A 23,671-nucleotide genomic window follows, 5' to 3' on the forward strand; every position below is an offset into this window, starting at 1 on the left:
TCCTAGGATCGGCGTCGCTGGACAAAGCGCTTTGATACCATGTAGAAAATATAGAACCTACGATATTCGTTGTATTGATCTAACCCTTGTGTATGGTATATATAAGAGTACATGTGAGGGAGAGAGACTTGGAGTAGAGGGCAAGTCATACATGTTTAAACCTACTCTATCTGTAACTCTTATCTCTATCTCAAACACTATTATACTTCTAACATTGCGGATGATCCGTTCGTGCCCCAAGGTAGGCGCCAAATATCGATGATTAATGCACCACAATCTGACAATCTACTGGAGATCGTGGAAGACAGTAGAGGGAAAGGTGGTGCCCGATGAGGGTGAGGGTGGCGCGATGGCTTTACCTAGGTTCATCAAGGCTTCAGATAGGTAGAAAGCCTATGTCCTGCTTACAGTGTATATTGATCAATGGGAAAACAATGTGGATGGTTTCCTTTTTTTAATAACAGAAATAAGCATTACACCAAATCAATGTCTTTTGGCCTTCCTTACTGTTCACCTTTGTCCATTTGTTGTAGCATACAAGAATCATGTGGCAACTTTTAGAGCTTACATGAAGATGTAAAACTCGGCACAAAGTCCCATTGTTCATTGGAGGTTGTGGGTGCAAGTAACTAGGTGTGTGTGTGTGTGTGTGTGTGTGTGTGTGTGTGTGTGTGTGTGCAGGCAGGCGATGTTTTCAGCTAAAATAACCTATTACTCCCTCCGTTCCAAAATAGATGACCCAACTTTGTACTAACTTTAAAGTTAGTACAAAGTTGGGTCATCTATTTTGGAACGGAGGGAGTACTATTTTGTGCTTGACATTTGAAAAGAAGCCAATGTTGACAGGTTCATTCTGGCCCCTTTTAGCAATCATCTAGCATCCTTGATATAGCTAAAACTGGATACAGATGGCCATACCATTCAAGTAGGCCAACTTTTGGCTAGCAGAAGATCTTGCACTGCACAATTATCTAGATATTACAAAGATAAACATGTAAAATAAATAGCTCAGCATTTGATGAATAAGATGCCACTAAAAGAACAAGCTGAAAAGATCCACTCAACAATCAAAGGGGCAAGAAATAAAGGAGAAAAATCACATGTTTCCAGTAGTAACTATATGACAATAGTCTTATTATTCAAGCCTACAGTAGTGATAGGAAATTCTGGACAGACCTCAAATTGAACTGGCCTCCTTGTACTCGCAGATCCATTATCCTCGTCATACTAGAAGAATTGACAAGGTATTTCAGTTAGCATAACTTGTTGAGGTAGGTAACTGCACCAGTATGAATTTTAAGAACTTTGCACACAATAATTTTAATTCACTTGAGCTGAAAAATACTGAGTTGTAAACCTGTAGAGAGCTCCCAAAATGGCTTTGGTTCAACAAGTTATTTGAGATTAGCTCAGACTTGACTTGCCTAAGGCACAGAATTCGTAAATTCAAGCTGTGCTTCACTCATCATCAATTCAGAATCAGCTTGGACTAGATTTTTTTTGACTCGTGCTTGAACTAGATTAAGTACATATACATACTATATTATTCTAAACAAGAGGGCAGAATTGAGCTAATCTTGAGCCACATATGTTTCTACTTTGATCTTCTAATACTCCCTCCGATCCATATTAATTTTCGCTGATTTAGTACAAAGTTGTACTAAATCAGACAATTAATATGGATCGGAGGGAGTGCTATTCTTTTAGTTCGAACCAATTTCTCGTTTTGAGCTTGAGATATTATTTCAAGTGAAAGCATGAACTTTAGTGGGCTTGGTCGAGTTCAGCTTGTTGAAACCCCAGTACGATGGATAATTGAGACTAAATCAAACAATATGACAAAATATATTTGACAGCTGCACTGTATCATTGCACTGTACATTCCAACCACATCAGTGAATTGGCCAAGACAAGGAACGAGCATCGTGACATAAATTCTAAAGCAATGTCATATTGCTAGTAAAATCATATGTTTTTCTCCAACATCCACAGAACTGCAAAGTATTCAGCATGTATGTTCGTTTATTTGTACTTCCATCTCATTCAATCAATGCTTCAATAAATGATTATGGATTTGTTCAGAAAGGAACCTGTATATATGGAAAATATATGTCCTTCAGAAATCCTCGAAGTTTAGCTGGCTCCAAGTGCCTATTCAAGCCGTGGATTTCCACCTGTAAATGTTGACAGAAGCATGTGCGTGGACACACATAAGTGTCGCATTAATGAATTTAACAAGACTAGCAAATTTTCTTTTATCATCAAAAGAAATCCATGAATCTGGAGAACATAGGTTCCTGAATGCCAAGAACCAGTACTGTTTTGGGTCTAGTATTTGAGTTTGATAAGTCAGCAAAAGCTAGATCTCTACATAAATCATCTCAGCTTTAATCGTAAGATATAATTAACCGGTGCATGACTCTCAACAGAAAAATAGCAAGTTACAAAATCAGAAGTTATGTGTACAAGATATTTGCAAGTGTTGCATAATCCTAGATAGTAGAGCTAATTTTGTTTCCTTAACCGTAGGTATATACAAATGATAAAGCTTTCACATCGACAAGGATAAACATGCCACATCAAACCATAGCCCTCATGCCAAACCTCATACAAATGGGTGGTAAGGAATATTTCTGCATAAGACATCAAAGAAACTTCAATATACCATTGTCTTTAGTGAAAATTCACTTTGTGTTACTGTGATTTATTGGTTTTCTTAAATGAGTACTTCCTCCAAAAATGGAATGGGCATACACAGGAGAAACAATGTATTTGATTTAGGGAGAATTGATTCTTCAAGTACATACTTGAACCAATGGGCTCACGCAGAGCTAAAAACAGAAAGCTTTCCCTAAAAAAATCCTTGTTCTGGTACTAAAGCACGAAAAACAATACAGACCACAACATTCTGAAATAAGATTTGACGTCCTGAATTTTATCCACACATCAAGAAACAAAAAAGGCATATTATGCTTGAATAATTGCTTCACCTTATTGTTTTTTTCTAATTTGACTTTGTACTACCACTCACACCATTGCTTGTTCTTTTTTGTTCCTCAATGTCTACGTCGCAATTAGACTTCAAAATTTGCATCGCGATATATTTATTTCGAGCCAATGTTATGTTGTTAATCAAATACAGAATTTGTCGTGAAGACTTGAATTACCTTTTGTGGTTTGGTACAAGAAATACTACAAGGTTTTACAATTTCAGATCCTATGTTTGAAGATGTCTAAGAGATGGAAATGCATCTCCTCCACCCAGAGAAAGTGCCCAGTTAGGCAATGATCAATTGCAATTGGACTAGTTATCTTGGTTTTCGGCCAGAACAGGTCTTTTGACAGTTTTCTGAATCCAGACCTCAACTACTGAATCATTGAGGTTTTCGGTTCTATAAAGTAAAATATGATGATAAATCCTAGTGAAAGAACATATGCCTGTTAAGATTTTATCAGTATTGAAAGAAATTTTAAATTAAAGAAACGGTGAAGTAACAAATACTCCAATAACCAGGAAATAGGTATCAGTAAATATGGAGATTTCATACTTATGACCGTTACTTGAGATGAATTTGTATCTTGGTGTTCTATACCAAACATATGAAACATGCAATCACAACTCAGATATCAATTTAATGGGCTGATATTGCAGGGCATCAGAACATATGCCTGTTAAATCCAGACCTCAACTACTGAATCATTGAGGTTTTCGGTTCTATAAAGTAAAATATGATGATAAATCCTAGTGAAAGAACATATGCCTGTTAAGATTTTATCAGTATTGAAAGAAATTTTAAATTAAAGAAACGGTGAAGTAACAAATACTCCAATAACCAGGAAATAGGTATCAGTAAATATGGAGATTTCATACTTATGACCGTTACTTGAGATGAATTTGTATCTTGGTGTTCTATACCAAACATATGAAACATGCAATCACAACTCAGATATCAATTTAATGGGCTGATATTGCAGGGCATCAGAACATCTAAAAGACAGTCAAGATAACTGGATCACCTGTGTAAAACTTCGATGTGGCGACAGTGCCAACTCTTCTTCAGATGGATCTCTAACTCCTCCAGCAGTCTGCAATTCAATCGTGCTGATGTCTGCTACTTTGCCAAGGTACAGGAATATATTTAGAAAAACAAGGGGGTTGGCAGAACACCTTCCAGCTGAGTTTAGATGAAGACTTCTCCAACAGAGCCTCCCTCGAAAGATGCAAGGTAAACACTTTCCTTGATTCCTTAGTTTTAGAAGAAACTATGGCAGTTCTATTGTAAAAGAAAAAACATGGCAATCAATTAAACTGAAAAACTTCAATCTTTGATATAGATTAGCTGGTAAATTCATACCTTCCAAGATGCATCGATGCAATAGTTCCACCATAGCCAAACATGCCAAAGAAAGGCTGTAGATATTCGATAGAGTAACAAATCAAGTACTCCACATATGAATTTGTCGTCTATGAATATTTCATTTTAGTAAAGTACAGTGTATTTTCACGTGAAAAAATATATAGACTGAGAAGCAATGTAAAATACAGGACCAAGCAACTTCTAAAATCATAGTTTGTTATCTTCAAGAATTGCATAAAACTGTCCAGAACGGGCAAGACAGCAATTATAAATTCATCCCTCAGTTGGCCTGATAAGCCAAATAATCGAAATGGCATACACCTCTTTATTTTGCCAACTACGGAAAATAACTGATACAGTAAGTGATATAGCAATCATAACATGCCCAGCTATACTTTAAAAGGTAGCATAATGAATTAAAAAAAATTGAGGAAGCCATACAATCACAATGGTAATAAATGATGTATATGAAAAAATCGTGCTTCTTTCTCCTTTAATTCTGTTAATCCCATCCAACAGAAGCTGAAACTCATTTGTACTCTCTCCTTTGAATAGGCATAGACATACTGCTAAAGTACATGATCTGTTTTACGGTACATCATTTAGAAAGTTTCAGCTGCAAAGGTAAATTCAAGAAAAATGAAGAGACTCCCATAACATCCAATGGTTACTTACAGAACATGTCCAAATGGAAATCATATATTAATGCAACTTAGATAAATGTCACTGAAGGATTGTTGATAAGGCAAACAAAATGCATGAAATGGAATAAGTACGATCCATATGTTAGTGATATATAATTGCTCACCACTAAGTATGGCGCTTTCCCGCCGATACCTTGTTTCCGAAATACTCTGTGGTTAGAAGAACCCATTGTACCCCTAAATAAATAAGACTAAATGAGATCCAAACTATGTTGCATTAGGGCTTAAGTAGGATGGTTGTGCAATCGAACTCTGCGTATGGAAACTATGAAGAAACATAATAAAAAAACAAAGTACAAGTACCCTCCATATAAACAATATTAATATCAAAAGGGCATTCAAAATGTTCATAAATTAAATAGTAATAACCATTTTTCCTCTTTATATCGTTACTGCTCTTAGAAAACGAAACACTAAATTACCCCCGCCCCCCTTTTATGTTTCTCTTGTGCACTCCAACCTCCAATTTCCCCTAACACATTTGACAGAGTGAATATTTAAACTTCATGTGGTAAAACTTTAACTAAAGAGTGTTACCATTTAGAGATAGAATTATCTTCTGAACCGTCCATCCCCCTACCAGTATCAAAAACCACAATCTTTTCTCCATCAACAGTTATCCTGCAACATGATCCAACACTCGTGTGAAAGTGATTCTGAGAAGTAATGAATCAAAGATAATAACGTTTGTCGGGAAAGGAAAGGGGAGAAGAAAACAGAGTAGATTGATGTAATGGTATAAGAGAAAAAACTGAAACCCAAAGATTCCATGCAATGAGCAGCTTTCCTTTTCTTGGTATATTTATCATTATGTTTGCGATGAGATCCTACTTGGAGGGTAATTTATACATGATTACATCTACTTAAAGCCAATTCTACAGCTAAGTATCTAGTGCTGCAATGGAAAAAAGACAAAACTGAAACTACAACCTGGAGCATAGCCCAGTGCATTATGAAAACTGCCTTTGTGCTTCAGCTGATAGTAACTAAGCTTTGATAATATATTATATTCTCTCCTGTATTTGTGACTAACATGATATTACTTGTGTAACCAGTTCGCTTTGCATTATGTGCAATGCATAGAGCATTTAATTCAGCAGGGAGTTATGAGGGAAACAGAGACATAGACAGGTCCAAAGTGGAATTGAAAGGGAAACAACCCAGCAAGGATAGCTACCGTCTGATACCATAATTGTAAATTGGGATGGCGATAAATGGGAACTAACCTGATTAACTTTATTTCTTTGCTACCATTTGACCACAAAGCCTGTAATGAGTTGTCCTGATGACAGGAAAAGACAACGAAGGTCAGATCTTCACAGGTGGTCACCTATGAAACTGAGGAGGCAAAATACTCGGACAAGAAAACTAACAACAAGGTCTGCAAGAGCACTCTCAGTGCTATATTCTGCCGGAAGCTCTTGAAGCAGTTCAGTCGGAGGTGTAAGGTCCCACATATTCTGAAGACAAGCAAGTAAACACATAAGCACAACGAATGTAAGGATTCATCTACATCATTTTCTTGTACATGTTAACTGTGCCACGGCTTGGGTTTGGCACAATTACACCAATCGTTTATGAATAGTGAATGACACCGCAAAGATTATAGGATCCTCAAGGGATACTAAATTAGGGACTGTATCTTAGCATGATAGAATGACACGCTTGCGCACTTTTTAAGGGGGACAATATCAGTTTCTTGAAAGAAGAACAAAATTCTCAGTGCTACATGAGACAGATATGGAGTAAGATTAGTTCAAATACCGACCTCATATGTCCGGACAAATTCTTCACCATCCTAGCAAAGTAAATGGATAGAAAGAAAATGTGTTAGATGGTCTGCAGTCATTTCGGGAATCAGAACATGAATGAGTTGGGAGCTTACCTGGAGTCTTAATATGTTAGTACCCTTCGTGACAAAATCACAGAACTGCACTTTCTTGTCTATCTTTCTGTCCAGCAGGTCCTCTAGATAAACATCGCCATCCCATTCAATTCCCCGCCTTTGACCACCATATGCGGAGGCATCGCCCAACTCTTCCCGAATACGATGTAAGAAATCAGGAAGCGGCATCTCTTCTCCAGGATCGCGCAGCTTGAGGCTGGTGCTTGTGCCATTTGGCAACAGGATCTGAAACCGGTAGACTTTGGTTGCAGGACCGTGGTGTCCGTATTGCACCACAGCCCACTTCTCGGATGCACTGCTCGCCATCTTCACATCAGGCGACGGGACCTGCTAAACACCAACGACAGGTTACATGATTTCCATACATAGAAGGAGGAAAAAAAAACCTCAAAGATCACAAAAGGGGACAAGAAGAACAGAGGAAAAACAGGGCAAGAGCCCCAAAAACACAGAGGAGGGGGTGAAATTCCAAAATGAAATCGCGCATTCCAGATAGAAGAGAGACGGCTTCCCTCAATAATTGCAAAAAAAAAAAGAGCAGAAACGAGACGCGGCAAACAAAAACCCCAGGAGGAAAAAGGTCGATCCGACGAAGAGAAGAGAGAACGTATTGATCGTTCCAGGGCAAGAAGCCTAGCAAAGCAAAATCAAGGAACCCTCGGCAGAAAAACGCCAAAAGAAATGCAAAATCAAGAAATCGCCGGCAGAAAAACGCCAAAAGAAATGCAAAATCAAGAAATCGCCGGCAGAAAAACGCCAAAAGAAATACAAAATCAAGAAACCGTCGGCAGAAAAATGCCAAAAGAAATGCAAAATCAAGAAACCTGGGGGGAAAACGCAAAAAGAAATGCAAAATCAAGAAACCGTCGGCAGAAAAAACCCCAAAAGAAATGCAAAATCAAGAAACCGTCGGCAGAAAAAAACCCCAAAATAAGGAGAAAAGGAGACCGGAAGGGCAGAGGGGGCGCAATGGCGAAGAAGCAGGACGAGGAGACGGGTCTGATGCCGCGATGAACTCCATCGGAACCAAGAGAGAAACCCTACCGTACCAGGGCAAGAAACCGATGAGCGAAATCCACCCCCAAAAAATGCGATTTCTCTCGCGCAGCACAATCGAAAAGGGGGAGCGGGGTGGGAAGGGGAAGGGAATCCAAAACGCACGCACCAATGAGAAAACCCCAAAGGGAAGCACGTTTGGTGAGGAGGAGGAGGCGATGGAAAAGGGAAAAGACTTGAAAACAACCTTAAGGCGCGCATCAGCCGCCTGCTGCGCCGTCCGATTAAGGCGCCGTCTGATTACGCATCGTAATGACGCGTGCAGGAGATGACGGACGTGTGTGCTGCCTTCATTTGGTCCTTGCGCTTGTCATTCACATCGGTACATGGTTATTTTGATTAGTGGTCGCTACGCTCGTCATCCCCACCAGTGACAGTATGAGAGTGGCTTTTGGGCTCCTAGGTGTAGATACACCTATTATGGAATATATAGAAAAACTTTTTCAAAAAAAGGAAATATGTAGAAAAACACATTTCAAAATGTTAAAAAAATTCAAGAAAAAACCCGCGTGTACATCCCGACATCCTATGTTCCCACACAAATTTTTGATGAAAAATTATATATTTTGTGGCAGTATGAAAAAGATAAAAAATGCCTTGTGAATAGCTGTAATCAAGCATCAAAAATTGTCTTTTTTACACAAGCCATAAAAAATGTCCCTTTTCATAGAAACTTGGTGCACGCACATGTAATGTCCGGACTTCCACGTGAGATTTTTTCTCAAAAAAATTTAACTTTTAAAATGTGTATTTAGACAATGGGTGCATATAAACCTATGAGCCAAAGTGAATTTCCGGTTGTTTTGAATCTTCAGCGCTTCAGACGATACTTCATCGCACTCACTGTACAATATAGCTAGCAAACTGGTACAGTATATTGAAAAATAAATTAAACCATTGCTACTGCCATTAACTTCAGAAAGAAAGACTACACTGCTACAAGCAGTCATTTTGTGTATATTTCTTTTTTGAAAGCATGTCAGATCCACTGTCTGTGCCGCTACAAGCTCATGTTGCAAGGGCACCACCGTACTGCTAGGTGGTGCAGCAAAGGCGCCACCATGCTACGAGGGGCCTATGTCATGCTACAAGGCGTGTCACAAACTGATGCTGCGGGAGCATCATCGTGTTGCAAGCCGTTGATATGTGGGGCACTGCCTTGCCACATGAGTATCGTCAATGCTGTAATCTGATGCTGCAACGACATCGCCGTACTGCAAGTTGATCCTACGTGGGGTGCTAGCATGCCGCATGAGTGTCGCTGGTGCTGCGAGCTGTTGATGCGAGGGTTGTCGTCATTGTGCTGCAAGCCGATGCTACGTGGGGCACCACCATGCTGGAGGAGTGTCATCGGCGCTGCTAGCCAATGCTACCGAAATATCCGCCGTGCTGCAAGCCGATGCTACATGGGGTGCTACCATGTCGTATGAGTGCAGTTGATGTTGTGACGGTCATCACCGTGTTATGTGGAGTGTCGTCGTGCTTTGTGCATGCTACAAACCGGTGTTGCGAGCCATGTTGTGGGAGTGTCGCTGGTGTTGCGAGCCATGCTGCGAGCAGCAACCGCAGGTGTTGAGAGGGGGATGAGCGGGTGGGGAAATTATGGGATATTCTAAGCATGATATGCATTCTTGTGATCATGGGTGACGGCTGACCACACTGCAAGGGATGGTCATTGATGCTGCAAGCAGCGATGCACAAAGCTGTAAGGGTCGGACACCCACCATCACTATTGCAAGCCTTGACGCGTAGATTCTGCAAAAGGGTCGGGCATCATTGTTGCAAAAGAGTACATGTGATGTCGCAAACCTTGTTTGCTCATATCTAGCGGGTCACGAGAGCCACTCATTTTGTCCTCCAAGCTCGATCACCTTTCATCCCACATCTCTCGCCTCCTACTGCTCTCTCCACCATACCCCATGGAAGCGTTCCAACCACCACTGCCCAAGCTCCACGCGCCAGGTGCTGCGATGCGGCACTCGTCGGTGATGTTGGCGCTGCGATGCGGCACTCGTTAGTGGACGCTGGCGCCGTGATCCTGCGCTCATTGGTGTTGTCAGCGCTGCGATGCGACGCTCATTGGTGGACGCCAACACTGCGATGCCATATTTGTTGGTGTTGTCGGCCGTGCGATGCAATGCTCCTCGGTGATGCCAGCTCTAAGCTGCAATGCAACGATCATCGGTGATGCCGACACTGTGGTACGGGACTCGTCGGTGGGCGCCGGTGCTACGATGTCGCGCTCATTACTGTTGCCGGCGATGAGATGCGACGCTCGTCGGTGAATGTCGGTGCTGCGATGCAACGCTCGTTGGTGATGCCGGCGCTGCAATACGACACTCGTCGGTGGACGCCGACGCTGTGATGCCGCGCTCGTTAGTGTCAGTGCTGCGATGCGACGCTCGTCAGTGACTGTTGGGTGCGGCGATGCAACGCTCGTCGATGATGCCGGCGCTGCAATGCAGCACTCGTCGGTGGACGCCGGCGGTGCGATGCCGTGCTCGTTGGTGTTGTATGACGCCGTGATGTGACGCTCGTCGATGACTGTCGTCTGTGGGTATTGCGATGCAGTGCTCGTTGATGATGCCGGAGCAGCTATGTTGCCCCCGTGAGGTTACCAGGTGTGGCGTGAGCTTTTGCTGGCTTTGCTTCCCGTTGAAAACAACCCACGAGGTGCAACTACCTTCACACACCCCATCGCGTATGTGTACATGTGTGTGAAAGCAACATGTGAGAGAAAACGTTTTTGTGTGGTCGAAAACACCGGATTGCCTTCGTGCATCCAAGCGACGGAAAAATCGAACGGCTGGTAGGACCGGATCGTACGGCTTGCGAGGCGGATGAAAAAGGCTTAATTATCATCCGGCTGATCCCTAGTACTCCCCGCATTCAAAACCCCCAGCTGCTGCCTGCGCCAAGGGCTTTTCCATGGCGAGTACTAGGGATCAGCCGGATGATAATTAAGCCTACACCAGCGACACTCCCACAACATGGCTCGCAACACCGGTTTGTAGCATGCCACAAAGCACGACGACACTCCACATAACACGGTGATGACCGTCGCAACATCAACTACACTCATACGACATGGTGGCACCCCATGTAGCATCGGCTTGCAGCACGGCGGAGATTCCGGTAGCATTGGCTAGCAGCGCTGATGACACTCCTCCAGCATGGTGGTGCCCCACGTAGCATCGGCTTGCAGCACAATGACGACGACCCTCGCATCAACAGCTCGCAGCACCGGCGACACTCATGCGGCATGCTAGCACCCCACGTAGCATCAACTTGCAGTACGGCGATGTTGTTGCAGCATCAGATTACAGCATTGACGATACTCATGTGGCAAGGCAGTGCCCCACATATCAACGGCTTGCAACACGATGATGCTCCCGCAGCATCAGTTTGTGACACGCCTTGTAGCATGACATAGGCCCTCGTAGCATGATGGCGCCTTTGCTGCACCACCTAGCAGTACGGTGGTGCCCTTGCAACATGAGCTTGTAGCGGCACAGACAGTGGATTTGACATGCTTTCAAAAAAGAAATATACACAAAATGACTGCTTGTAGCAGCGTAGTCTTTCTTTCTGAAGTTAATGGCAGTAGCAATGGTTCAATTTATTTTTCAATATACTGTACCAGTTTGCTAGCTACATTGTACAGTGAGTGCGATGAAGTATCGTCTGAAGCGCTGAAGATTCAAAACAACCGGAAATCCACTTTGGCTCATAGGTTTATATGCACCCATTGTCTAAATACACATTTTAAAAGTTAAAAAAATTTGAGAAAAAATCTCACGTGGAAGTCTGGACATTATATGTGCGTGCACCAAGTTTCTATGAAAAGGGACATTTTTTGTGGCTTGTGTAAAAAAGACAATTTTTGATGCTTGATTACAGCTATTCATAAGGCATTTTTTATCTTTTTCATACTGCCACAACATATATCATTTTTCATCAAAAATTTGTGTGGGAACATAGGATGTCGGGATGTACACGTGTGGTTTTTTTTCTCGAATTTTTTTAACATTTTGAAATGTGTTTTTTCTACATATTTCCTTTTTTTGAAAAAGTTTTTCTACATATTCCATAATAGGTGTATCTACACCTAGGAGCCCAAAAGCCACTCTCATACTGTCACTGGTGCGGATGACGAGCGTAGCGACCACTAATCAAAATAACCATGTACCGGTGTGAATGACAAGCGCAAGGACCAAGTGAAGGCATGCACTCCCGTGTTAACGCAGCACACACGTCCGTCATCTCTTGCCCGCGTCATTACGATGCGTAATCAGACGGCGCCTTAATCGGACGGCGCAGCAGGCGGCTGATGCGCGCCTTAAAACCAGTCAGTTGTTTTCAAGTCTTTTCCTTTGAGAAAATGCTGGGAAGGGAAAAGATGGGGTGGTGGGAAGACAAAGGGGCGTCAGTCTCAGCCGTCACTCGGTCCGGTCAGGTCAGGTCAGGGGACCAACGCGGAAGCTTAGCCTCGAGTCCTCTCTGTAGGCCGCGCAAGGCACAAATCTAAATGAGAAGCGTTCGTTACGGGTCTTAACCGGCGGACAATTTTTCTGCCGTCCGATCCGAGCTGACTCTCTGTCACAAAACCCGCATCTCAACGAAATTTGCAGTGTCACGGTTTGCGGGATATGCTAGAGATGCTGCCAGATCGTATTCCTCCCGCGCTGCGACACCTTCTTCTCCGGCGGCGGCCGCCTCCTTTGTCTCGTACCACGCACGCTCCACCTCCCGGAGTCGCTTGAGAGCGGGCCAGAAGATATTGTTGAGCCGGTCAAACTTGCGCCACGCCCGCCGGCCACCGCTGCGGAAGTGCGCGTCGCGCTCCCGCGCATGCACTTGGTACCACTCCTCCACCAGCGGGCGGAGGGAGAAGCTTCCCGCCTCGTCGTCATGGCGGCGAGCCGCCGCGCCCCCCTCAGTCACCCCTCCCACGACCAGCGCTCGATATCGCGAGGAGCTCAGTGGAGGGGGAAAGGGAAAATGATGGATGCAAACCCTAAAATCGGGCTGCTTCATTATATATGCGGGAATCAGGGGTGGTTTACGGGCCGCACGTAAATTTTTCTTTACGGGTTAGGCCGTTTTTAGGGTACTTGGTTGGCCATTTTTTCACACAAACTATAAATTTGTCGGAATTTTACAGGCCGGATTTGCTAGCATCTCTACAAGATTCTTTATATCATGATAGCGTAAAAGGTCAGCCTTTTTTCACGCAAACTATAAATCCGTCGAAATTTTATGGGCCGGATTTGCTAGCATCTCTACAAGATTCCTTGTATCGTGATAGCGTAAAACAAAGAAATTTTTAAAATTGTTTTACAGTACCACGCATGCTGTGGTATAACATATAAAAAAATTATTGTAAAAACAAATATTCCATTTGTCGGTATTTAAAAACATATCTTTTTTTTCATGTTCATCTTCGTCCCCAAATCACCCGCTCCAGCAGCCGTCCCCAATTGCAACTGCTTCTGCCGCTCCATGGCTGTCGGGCCCTGATGGCAAACTCGAGCCCACATTGAACGGTCACGGGCACCCGAGAGCTCGAGGGGCGCGATGGCCGTCAGGAATGAGGCGAGGAAGGGAGGGGGCGTCGGCTAGAATCGGGAGCTGGCGGCGGCGTCGGCTGGAATCGGGAGCTGGCGGCGGCGGCTGTTGACGTCTGAAAATTTTCTCTCCAAAACTGGATATCTTAGGTATGAGATTTTTTTTAGGGGGGAGTTGTATATTTTTTTCCAATGTCAACAGTTTTGTGGGATCTGAAATGAACATTTTCTGTGCCCAAAACAGTTGTTATTTTACCATTTCGGGCCTTTTATGGATATGCTCTAAGGGCATCTCCAATGCCCTTCTCTCAAATAGGACTCACTATCTGTAACCATAACTCAATACCAAAACATGAGAGAAACTCTATACAAATGCCTCTGAGAGTTTATCAGGATATTCAATGATCCGGCGTAGCAATGACATAAAAACGGACAAGTCATAAAAATATCATGCTAGCCATACTATGATCATGCAAGACAAATGACGAACATGTCTTTAGTCATGTAATGTAATATGATGGTAGTGCAAGGTGATATACTCGAAATGTCTATGAAAATGCCATGATAGATAGGTATGGTGACTGTTTTTTGTGGAGATGCGGGGTTTTTGTGTAGAAGAACAAGAGAAAGTGCTCCCATGGAATTGGATGTACCAGTGAAGTATGCACCAAGTTCTAATGTGAGAGTAGGCAATGCTCCGTACCGTAGAGGCTGGTAATAGAAGATGAACGAAAGTGCAAAGGCTTTGAACTCGCTTTATTCACAAAGAATTCAAACACTACACAAGAGTGTCGTAGTGTCATACTGCATAAGACTCAAAATTTGAGTACCCGGCGGGGGTGGTTTGGCAGAGGGTTACCCTGTTAGGCATCATGGATCTACTAAAGTCCTTGGGTTTATCAGCAGAAAACCTCTACAACATTTGATTGCTAACCAAGCCACCCCTAGAGTCCCCAACTTATGTGATTAGCTGAATTTCAAGGGATCCCTTTATTGGTATTTGATAATAAAAACATGACAATGTTGTCAGAAGCTAACAAGATTTCCTCACATAAAACAAATGCAAAGTAAGCATGTCAAAACAGCGGAACACACTTGTAACATCCCAAATTTTCAATTTGGAATGTTATACATTAGATCATCCTTGCATATCATATTTTATTGCATTTTTGTTTGATCCTAGAAATTCTACGCAACTCAAGGACCCGCGGAGAGAGTTGGGGATTTCATTATTTTCATATTCGAGTTTTTCTTAAATTTTAAAAAGAGGATCGTTTGATTTTAATTATTTTTCTCTTGAGTATTTATTTTATAAACATAAAAAGAGAGAGGATAAAATGACTTCCTAAAAATAAAGAAATATCGGAGATTTAATATTAAAATCAAATAAGATTTTTATTCGGAGTTTTGTCGCTATTTTATTTGAATTAGGAAAAATATGCGTTTTTCAAAATTGCATTTTAGGCCCAAATAAATGTTTACCTTGTCCAGCCTATTTTTAGAGGACAGGGAAAATTTATTTCAGGATTTTTGGAGTCCGTTTAGTATTTCTTTTATTCGTTTTTCCGAGCGGAATTATTTAAAAAAAGGGAACTGACCTACGGGCCGTATCCGGCCCGGACTCCTCCCAGGCCACCCTTTATAAGCCGCCGCCCCAGCCCACCCCGCGCCAACCCTAGCCGCCGCCGGATCTAGCCGCCGTTGACCGTCGTTTGACCGGTCGGTTTTCTTCGGTAAACCCTGGTTTATTTCGTTAGATCGGTTTTATTTTTCCGGTTTAGTTATTTAGCGGACGTTCGTCCGTACGTTCGTTTTAACAAACGGTTTTCACCGTTTAGCCGCAGACAGCGAACGTTCGTTCGTTAGCCTGTTCGTCAGTTTTTCTTTTTCTCGGATTTTCCGCGATTATTTTCGATCGCGATTTCTGATTCGATTTTCGTTTTAGCGTAACATTTCGCTCGTTTATCGGAATCAGGCGATTCAAGCGCCTAGAGTTTCGTCTCGAAGCTCTCTTTCTGTTTAACCAACTTAAACAAGTTTTTGCTACTGTAAAATTTGACTTTAGTCCAGATTAGTAAACGAAGTTTGTTTCTTTCACCGTTTGAGTTTTGTTGCTTCGTTTGATTTGATTCTTTTTGGAAACCGGAGCTCTTAAGTTGAACTTTCTGGTTAGATCTCTTATTTGAGTTTTACCCGTGCCCTTGCTTGATTGCTTATTGTATGCTTGTTTGTTTGCGATAGAGTATCCGGAGTGCGAAGCGTGCTACTACGAGTCTCTAGGTTTCGCGGATCATCAGCAAGGCAAGTAACACTTTGATCATACCTCTTTCATACCCAGTTTTATGCATTAGTTTCAACCCTCAAACATTGCATGGTTAGGATCTGATTTAAATTGTGGGTTTGGGAAGTAGATGAGGTAGTACCTATTCACCAGTTTATTATCAAACCTTTGGGAGTTACTTTTACATTATGCTTATATTGCTATGCTATGCTCGTAGACGTGGATTGGGTTTGAGTGTATCCATGACAGATGTGAGATTGTTAATTAATGGTTCAACTTAAGGTGGCAACTTAAACACACATCTGGGTGGATTGAGGCACCTGGGGAATCCGGTGATTGCCTGTATTTTTGGAAATCCCAGGGTACCGTGTGATTCTCCTATGGACTGCCACCCAGGCTCAAAGGGATCCTAAGATTATTCATGCTAGACACTTCCGTGTGCAGCCACAAGCCATTATGGGCTCTGGCATAGTTGATTAAGTCGTGTGAACTCTTACAGTGGTAGACTAGCAGATGTAGGGGATGCAGGTGGTACTGTCTACCCATCGTAAGGTGCTAACACTTCTGAAAGACTGTGTCTCGGTCATCCGTTTCTCAATCACCATGTAGTGCGAGAAATCCAACGGAGGAGATCGAGTCTTGTGGGGAAAAGTGCGCAAACCTCTACAGAGTGTACAGACTAATCATGGTTAGCTGTGTCCTCGGTTATGGACGTCTTGAGTATTTGGTTCTTGGATTATCATGTTGATCTCATCACTCTATAATTAAATTGTTGGGTTGTTAATGATTACTTGTAATTGGGATTGAGATGGGGTTTACCATTCTCAATGTTTAACAACCACCATGATAGTTAAATAAAATATATTCCTTTGTTGTAGGAAAAAATTGGCTTTTCGCAAAACATATTAACCATACAGCCTCCACCAGCCATATATGCATGTAGTGATAGCATTATTCTGTTCATTACTCTCTTGTGTTACATTGCCAGCATATTCCATTGCTGACCCATTTTCGGGCTACAACGTATCATGTTGCAGACTTTTCAGACGACGAGTAAGGAGCCTTAGGTCGTGGTCTTTCACTCAATGATGCCGTTGGAGTTGATGGACTCACTTTATCTTCCAAAGCCTTCCGTTGTTATCGTATTAGATGGCCTCAAGCCATATTTATTGTAATAAGTTCTCTTTTGAGGCATTCGTTGTAATAAGTGTGTGATTGCTACTCTGTTATAAATCCTTCAAGTACTGTGCGTGTCAGCATTACCGATCCAGGGATGACACTTATGCAGAGAGATCAGACTGTTTGAGGTTTTGTCGCTACAACACTATTGCACGAAAATCTTATGATGGAGAGCATTGCATGAGACACTACACATGCAAAAATAACATCCCTAGATTTTGGGCTTTGCAATATTGAATTAGCAAAAATTAAGAAAGTGAAGAGAAAATATAGTTATTAAAAGAGAGCATAAGAAGTGATTACCTCACCAAGCTTAATTAAGTAAGGGTTATACACTTTTACCATTGAGGCACATATGGCCTCTCCTCTAATAGATGTTGACCTTACTTCATCAAATCTCCTTGGTGTGGTCCAGCGACTGCCCTCCGGTAGAACCTGCTAGAAAAAACTAAAAGGAAAACGAGGTATTTTTGTGCTTTTTGGGGTTTTCAAATTTTTATAGCACAAAGGGTTAGCAATGATTGGTTCATCTACCTGAGCACATCGCTTAACATGATAAACTAAGTCTAGAAGTGCTCTCCTAGGTTGGGATGAAGTGCGTGTGAGACAAGATATTAAACACGAGCGTGCAGCTCCTAAGTGCCTAATTAAAAAGAGAGATCCTCACTTAAGGTGAGAAACTTCATACTAAGCAACTTTTATTTGAGCAAAGTTCGTATTAGCAAACATTACCAGGCACTTGTCGGTGGAGTCCGTCAAGTTGAAGCAACCAAGTGGCTCGTGCGGATCTTTTATACGGTTGGCATTAGAGGGAGGAAAAGATCAACCCTAAGAGGTGCTCCCACTCCCATTTATGTAGACCTCCGAGGTGGGCTCAACACTTGAGCCCACTAGGAGTCAACACCCATTTTCCACTCGAATCCAATCTGAATGGGATGCGGCCTCTTAAGTGTGCGACCCTATAGGTTCCCGTACACATGGACATGACCCAAGTTGATAGTTGGTAGCGGCCCCTAACAGAACGTGCCAACTCCCATGGGTGTGAAAAGTCGTTTGATGAACCTCGAGAATGTGTCATATACAAAATTACATTCCTCTTGCCTCATGATATATATTATCGAGTGTCACCCTTGTGGTAGCTCGACCTCTCTTCTCGAAATCGTGATACAGTCCCAAACCGGGTTAACTCTTAACCCAAGTCGCATGGCCATGCTTTTCGAATTTGATCACTCAAGAGGGCCCAGAGAATATCTCTCCGTATGGGGGGGGGGGCAAATCCCATCTTGATCAGCCATATCTACCCAATTACAAAGTAGCGTTTGATAGACCCTAAGTGAGCGGATCCTCATCCTGAGAACATGTGAGGACCTCGGGCCTAGGACATGGCATATACATTGTACTTGAGACTAACAAATGACAATATCTCACTACATCTCAAAGTGGGTCTGTGCAACTCGGTGATCTCCATCGCTGAGTCCATACTATCGATTTAGCACCTCTATGCCCATGACTTGTGAAACATAGTCATCAACTGAATGGTATACTAGTCAATGGGTATGTGTCCACATAACCTTATCAACTAGGGACCATTAGAACAATCACCATACAATATATGGTTTCACAGACAAGTCACATGCTTATTGATACATATCATTGATGATGTTCAAAGACAATACAAAAGACTCATGAATACATAAGGAAATATCATCATCACATGATTGCCTCTAGGGCAAATCGCATGTTGGGAAACATAGTAGAAAACAAAAAATTCGCCCTATGATCACCCAGGAACAATATGAAGATGCATAACGGTTAGTGATCAACAATCGTTACCGACTCTGGAAGTGCAGCGGAAGTAGACGTGTCGGTGTAGATCGCACTTGAAGTCCCTTGAACGTTGATGACGATCCCGCGAACCGCCCACAAATGATCCCTCATACGAAAGACCGAAAGCACGTTCTCTCTACTTGGTTACAAGTGTACGGTCTTCATGATCCGGCAACGCTTTGCCGTCCAGAGCTAATCATTGCCGAAGAATTAGAGGGAGGAGATTAGAACCACACGAGGCTTCTAATTATGAGGATTAGAGGTGGCTAGGACTCGCTCTAATTAGTCAACTAGGACCAACTAGAACGTGCACTAGATCAACTAGAGGAGGCTCCAAAACTTGTGTCTCAATAGGAAGAAATCCTCTAGTATATATACGTTAGGAGGGGAGGAGAGGGCAGCCACCAAGGGAGGAAAGCCTCCCTTGGTGCGCCAGCCATGGGGGGGAGCCTAACTCCCATCCCAAGTAGGATTTGGCCCCAAATAGGAAAGGGGGGCGCCACCTCCACTTGGGCCTTCATGGCCCAAGTTTCCTTCCACCTCTTGGTCTTATTAGGACCATTGGTATTAAATTAAATATATATTTGTTCTAAACATTTTAGACCATTATATATATAATTTAACATCCCCAAAAACATTTCCCACCTATCAAAATCTTGGATAAATTGATTTTTTCTGGTCCAGTTATGATTTTTAGTACAAAAATGTTTGAGATTTTTAGTGAGGCAGTACCATGCTAGAATTACTTGGCTGCATTTTTTTGTTTCTTTGATGCAATGTAATCTTTGTTGTTCCTGTTATCAGTGAATTTTCTAGAACAATGGGTAAGCAACTACCAACTATGAATGGAATAAGTCTAAAAAGAAAGATATTCCAGAAAAGGATGAGAAGAGCCTCAAACTGCATCGGTTCATACTATGTATGAACCACAGGCCGGCCAAAGGCTTCTTTCGAGTCTCTTTGTCTTAATTTTCGCTACCTGCAAGGGTCACTTATTATTTGTAGTTTTGCACTATAGACTCACAATCCTAAGATTAATCTTTTTGGTTGACTAGCACTGCATTTCTTATTGTGACCTCATTCTTAAATAGTTAAATTTGGCAGGTTGCAGAAATTCAAATTCACTATCTCTTGAGAATCAATGTCTATTTTGTGGGGGTTACTGAATGCTTCTTTGCTTTGTGGAATTTTGCTGCTTACATTACTAATACTTATCCTTGATAGCTATACTATGTTCCTTCCATGTTGGTCATGCCAATAAATGTTCGGAGACAGGAAACATCATGTATAAGTCAATGTATAGAAAATATTGTTTACGCACAACTAGCTCCAAGGAATTGTTTCCTCTACTTGAAACATAGAGGTGAGTGTTTGATACTCCTTTAATCATGAATCTCCTTACAGAAATTGAATGTGATTTTTGTTGGCTTGGGGGAACGTCTGCACCAATCCACCACACTCGAATCAGGGGATCGCATACAATACAATGCGGTGGCAAAAATTGAGGTGATGATTCGTCAGTTTCGCCTCATATTTGTTTTTGGGAATGACTTAATTGGTCTCAGGCACTTCTTGTGGACTAGAAAATATCGCAAATGTTCAGCAGTCAGCCACCTCCCCCGCGATTGACTCCCTGCAGTTATCGCCATAACACGTTGATTGCTATACCCCATAAGTTGATATACCCACTTCATTCTTGCCCTATATATTAACCTATTGTCATGTTGATTCTTTTATCTATTTTGAGCATATGTGGCATGTTCTACAGGTCATTCAGTTTAGATTTTTCCTAGCGTGGATTCAGTTTTCCATTGTAGTTTGTGGGGTTATTTTAGTTACCGGTGTCGGTGTCAAAACCGGCGGATCTCGGGTTGGCGGTCCCGAACTGTGGACCTTGGATCGATGGGGAACAGTGGAACGATGTTTACCCAGGTTCGGGCCCTTTCTAAAAGGTAAAACCCAACGTCCTTTTTTATTATATTGCTTGTGTATAAGGGGGTTACAGAGTAGATCTACCACTAGATTAGACGAACTAAACCCTAACTAGTAGGATGGGGATTGTTCTTCTAGCCTCTACGGACTAAGCCCCCTATATAGACACCGGGGGCGCTAGGGTTTACAGATAGTCGGTTACATGAAGGAAACATCAGATCTTCCATCTTGACTTCGGGTACACATCAAGGCACAAAAGGTCTTCGGCCGGATACGGTGCAGCCCAACAGTGCCCATGTGAGATGAGCTGGCACCCCGAGGACCCCCTAGTCCAAGACTGCCTCAGTAGCCCCCGAACTAGCCTTCAACGCCGGAGCCCCCGAACTAGCCTTCAACGCCGGAGCCCCCGAACTAGCCTTCAACGCCGGAGCCCACAACTATTGAGCGTCCCGTTATTCCAAAATCTTCGGCTTGTGAAGCGAGTTCCCCGGTGTTCACTCTGTTCGGCTAACTTCAACAATTCGGTCTCCGATGACTCCTTGATCTATCCAGTCGTGTCGGGTCCCCGGGCCATTTAAATTTGTCAGGGGCGACCCTCAATTTTTGTGCAGTCGCCAAAAGGCGAGCAGTCTTGTGTTCTTTTACAAAAACACCCATCGGGGTTCAGAAGCTAAAACTGTCAAATAGGCCAGAGGCGCATGCGAGCAGCTATCGTCTCAAAACAAGAAATCTAGTCTTTCTCAGAAGAAATCCTCAAGAGACATGGCCGACGCCCCTAGCCCATCCACACACCCTCACGGCCAACTCCCTGGTGATTGGCGCAGTTGCTCCATCTCCTGGCTGCAGCTGTGCGACCTCCAACGGCAAGGGTATCTTCCAGCCGCAGATCTCGTGCATGTTCGCGCGGGGCTGACCTCGGCCGATGGTGAGGCGTTTGCAGAGAACTTCCCTAATCCAAATAAGGATGAGAGGGTATTGTAGGATCGAAAGTATGTCTAGAGGGGGGTGATTAGACTACTTGACCAAATAAAAATTTAGCCTTTTCCCAATTTTAGTTCTTGGCAGATTTTAACAACTTAGCACAAGTCAAGCAATCAACCTACACATGCAATTCTAAGAGTATAGCAGCGGAATGTAAAACAATTGCATATGAAGGTAAAGGGATGAGTTTAAGGGAGCAAACGCAATGTTGACACGGAGATTTTTTATCCGTGGTTCCGATAGGTGGTGCTATCGTACATCCACGTTGATGGAGACTTCAACCCACGAAGGGTAACGGTTGCGCGAGTCCACGGAGGGCTCCACCCACGAAGGGTCCACGAAGAAGCAACCTTGTCTATCCCACCATGGTCGTCGCCCACAAAGGACTTGCCTCACTCGGGTAGATCTTCACGAAGTAGGCGATCTCCTTGCCCTTACAAACACCTTGGTTCAACTCCACAATCTTGTCGGAGGCTCCCAAGTGACACCTAGCCAATCTAGGAGACACCACTCTCCAAGAAGTAACAAATGGTGTGTTGATGATGAACTCCTTGCTCTTGTGCTTCAAATGATAGTCTCCCCAACACTCAACTCTCTCTCATAGGATTGGATTTGGTAGAAAGAAGATTTGAGTGGAAAGCAACTTGGGGAAGGCTAGAGATCAAGATTTATGTGGTTGGAATGGAATATCTTGACCTCAACACAAGTGTAGGTGGTTCTCTCTCAGAAAATAGGTATTGGAAGTGTAGGCATGGTCTAATGGCTCTCTCCACGAATGAAGAATGAGTGGAGGGGTATATATAGCTTCCACACAAAATCTAACCGTTACACACAAATCACCAAACTCGGTGGGACCGATTCAGAGAACTCGGTTAGACCGATTTGGTTCATAATGTGACCGTTAGGTGTTTCGGTGGGACCGACATGTCAACCCGGTGGGACCGATATCATTAGGGTTAGGGCATAACGTAATCTCGGTGAGACCGATTACACAAACTCGGTGGGACCGATTTTGGTAATAGTCAAACAGAGAGTTGGTCAGGCAAACTCGGTGGGACCGATTCGCTCATCTCGGTTGGACCGAAACGTTACGAAAAGGAAACAGAGTGTTTGCATTGCAATCTCGGTGGGACTGATCGCTCATCTCGGTTTGACCGAAACGTTACAAAGGGAAACAGAGAGATTACAATCCCATCTCGGTGAGACCGAGATCCCTACCGGTGAGACCGAAAAGACTAGGGTTTCTAGCAGTGGCTATGTCAACTGAACTCGGTGGCTCCGGATAGAAAGAATCGGTGGGGCCGAGTTGGACTTGTGGTTTGGGACATATGTGGATATGAGAAAGTAGTGGAGGGTTTTGGAGCATATCATTAAGCATTTTGAGCAAGCACCTCATTAAGCAACACCTCATCCCTTCTTAATAGTATTGGCTTTTCCTATAGACTCAATGTGATCTTGGATCACTAAAATAGAAAATGCAGAGTCTTATGCTTTGAGCTTGAGCCAATCTTTTGTCCTTAGCATTTTGAAGGGTCCACTTTCTAATCCATGCCATGCCAATCATTGAGCTTTCCTGAAATATCTATCTTGAAATAGCATTAGCTCAATGAGCTATATGTTGTTAGGAATTACCAAAACCACCCAGGGATAGTTGCACTTTCAATCTCCCCCTTTTTGGTAAATGATGACAACATATAGATCAAAGCTTCGACAAATGATAAATAGTATTGAAAAACATCGTCGCTTTGAGAAGTATGTGATAAGCAAGAGCTCCCCCTAAATTTGTGCATTATTTAAGATTTGCTTTTGAATGCAAATGCACAATCGATTAGGATCATGGGTTACTCTTCCATGTCACATACATCTTGGTGGAGCGCTCA

At 42.9% G+C, this 23,671-nt stretch overlaps 1 protein-coding gene across 5 annotated transcripts in view; it reads right to left on the minus strand.

Moving 5' to 3' along the window:
- The window catches only part of LOC109743344 (structural maintenance of chromosomes flexible hinge domain-containing protein GMI1), a 30,373-nt gene extending 22,048 nt beyond the window's left edge, over positions 1-8,325 (minus strand). The window contains exons 1-12 of one of the 5 annotated variants that reach the window (XM_020302435.4): positions 8,212-8,325; positions 6,948-7,295; positions 6,831-6,860; positions 6,436-6,522; positions 6,289-6,344; positions 5,600-5,683; positions 5,167-5,239; positions 4,356-4,411; positions 4,169-4,274; positions 4,018-4,086; positions 2,091-2,174; positions 1,177-1,227 (exon numbers count right to left, since the gene is read on the minus strand). In XM_020302435.4, coding sequence (XP_020158024.1) covers positions 1,177-1,227; positions 2,091-2,174; positions 4,018-4,086; positions 4,169-4,274; positions 4,356-4,411; positions 5,167-5,239; positions 5,600-5,683; positions 6,289-6,344; positions 6,436-6,522; positions 6,831-6,860; positions 6,948-7,274 — 1,023 coding nt within the window. In that variant the 5' untranslated portion in view covers positions 7,275-7,295; positions 8,212-8,325. Of the gene's footprint in view, positions 1-1,176; positions 1,228-2,090; positions 2,175-4,017; positions 4,087-4,168; positions 4,275-4,355; positions 4,412-5,166; positions 5,240-5,599; positions 5,684-6,288; positions 6,345-6,435; positions 6,523-6,830; positions 6,861-6,947; positions 7,299-8,012; positions 8,188-8,211 lie in introns of those variants that run through there. The other 4 variants (XM_020302434.4, XM_020302430.4, XM_020302431.4 and 1 more) reach the window with 4 other exon arrangements.
- Between the last annotated feature and the right edge of the window lie 15,346 nt (positions 8,326-23,671).

The sequence above is a fragment of the Aegilops tauschii genome, chromosome 7, assembly GCF_002575655.3.
Source record: "Aegilops tauschii subsp. strangulata cultivar AL8/78 chromosome 7, Aet v6.0, whole genome shotgun sequence".
Taxonomy (NCBI): Eukaryota; Viridiplantae; Streptophyta; class Magnoliopsida; order Poales; family Poaceae; genus Aegilops; species Aegilops tauschii.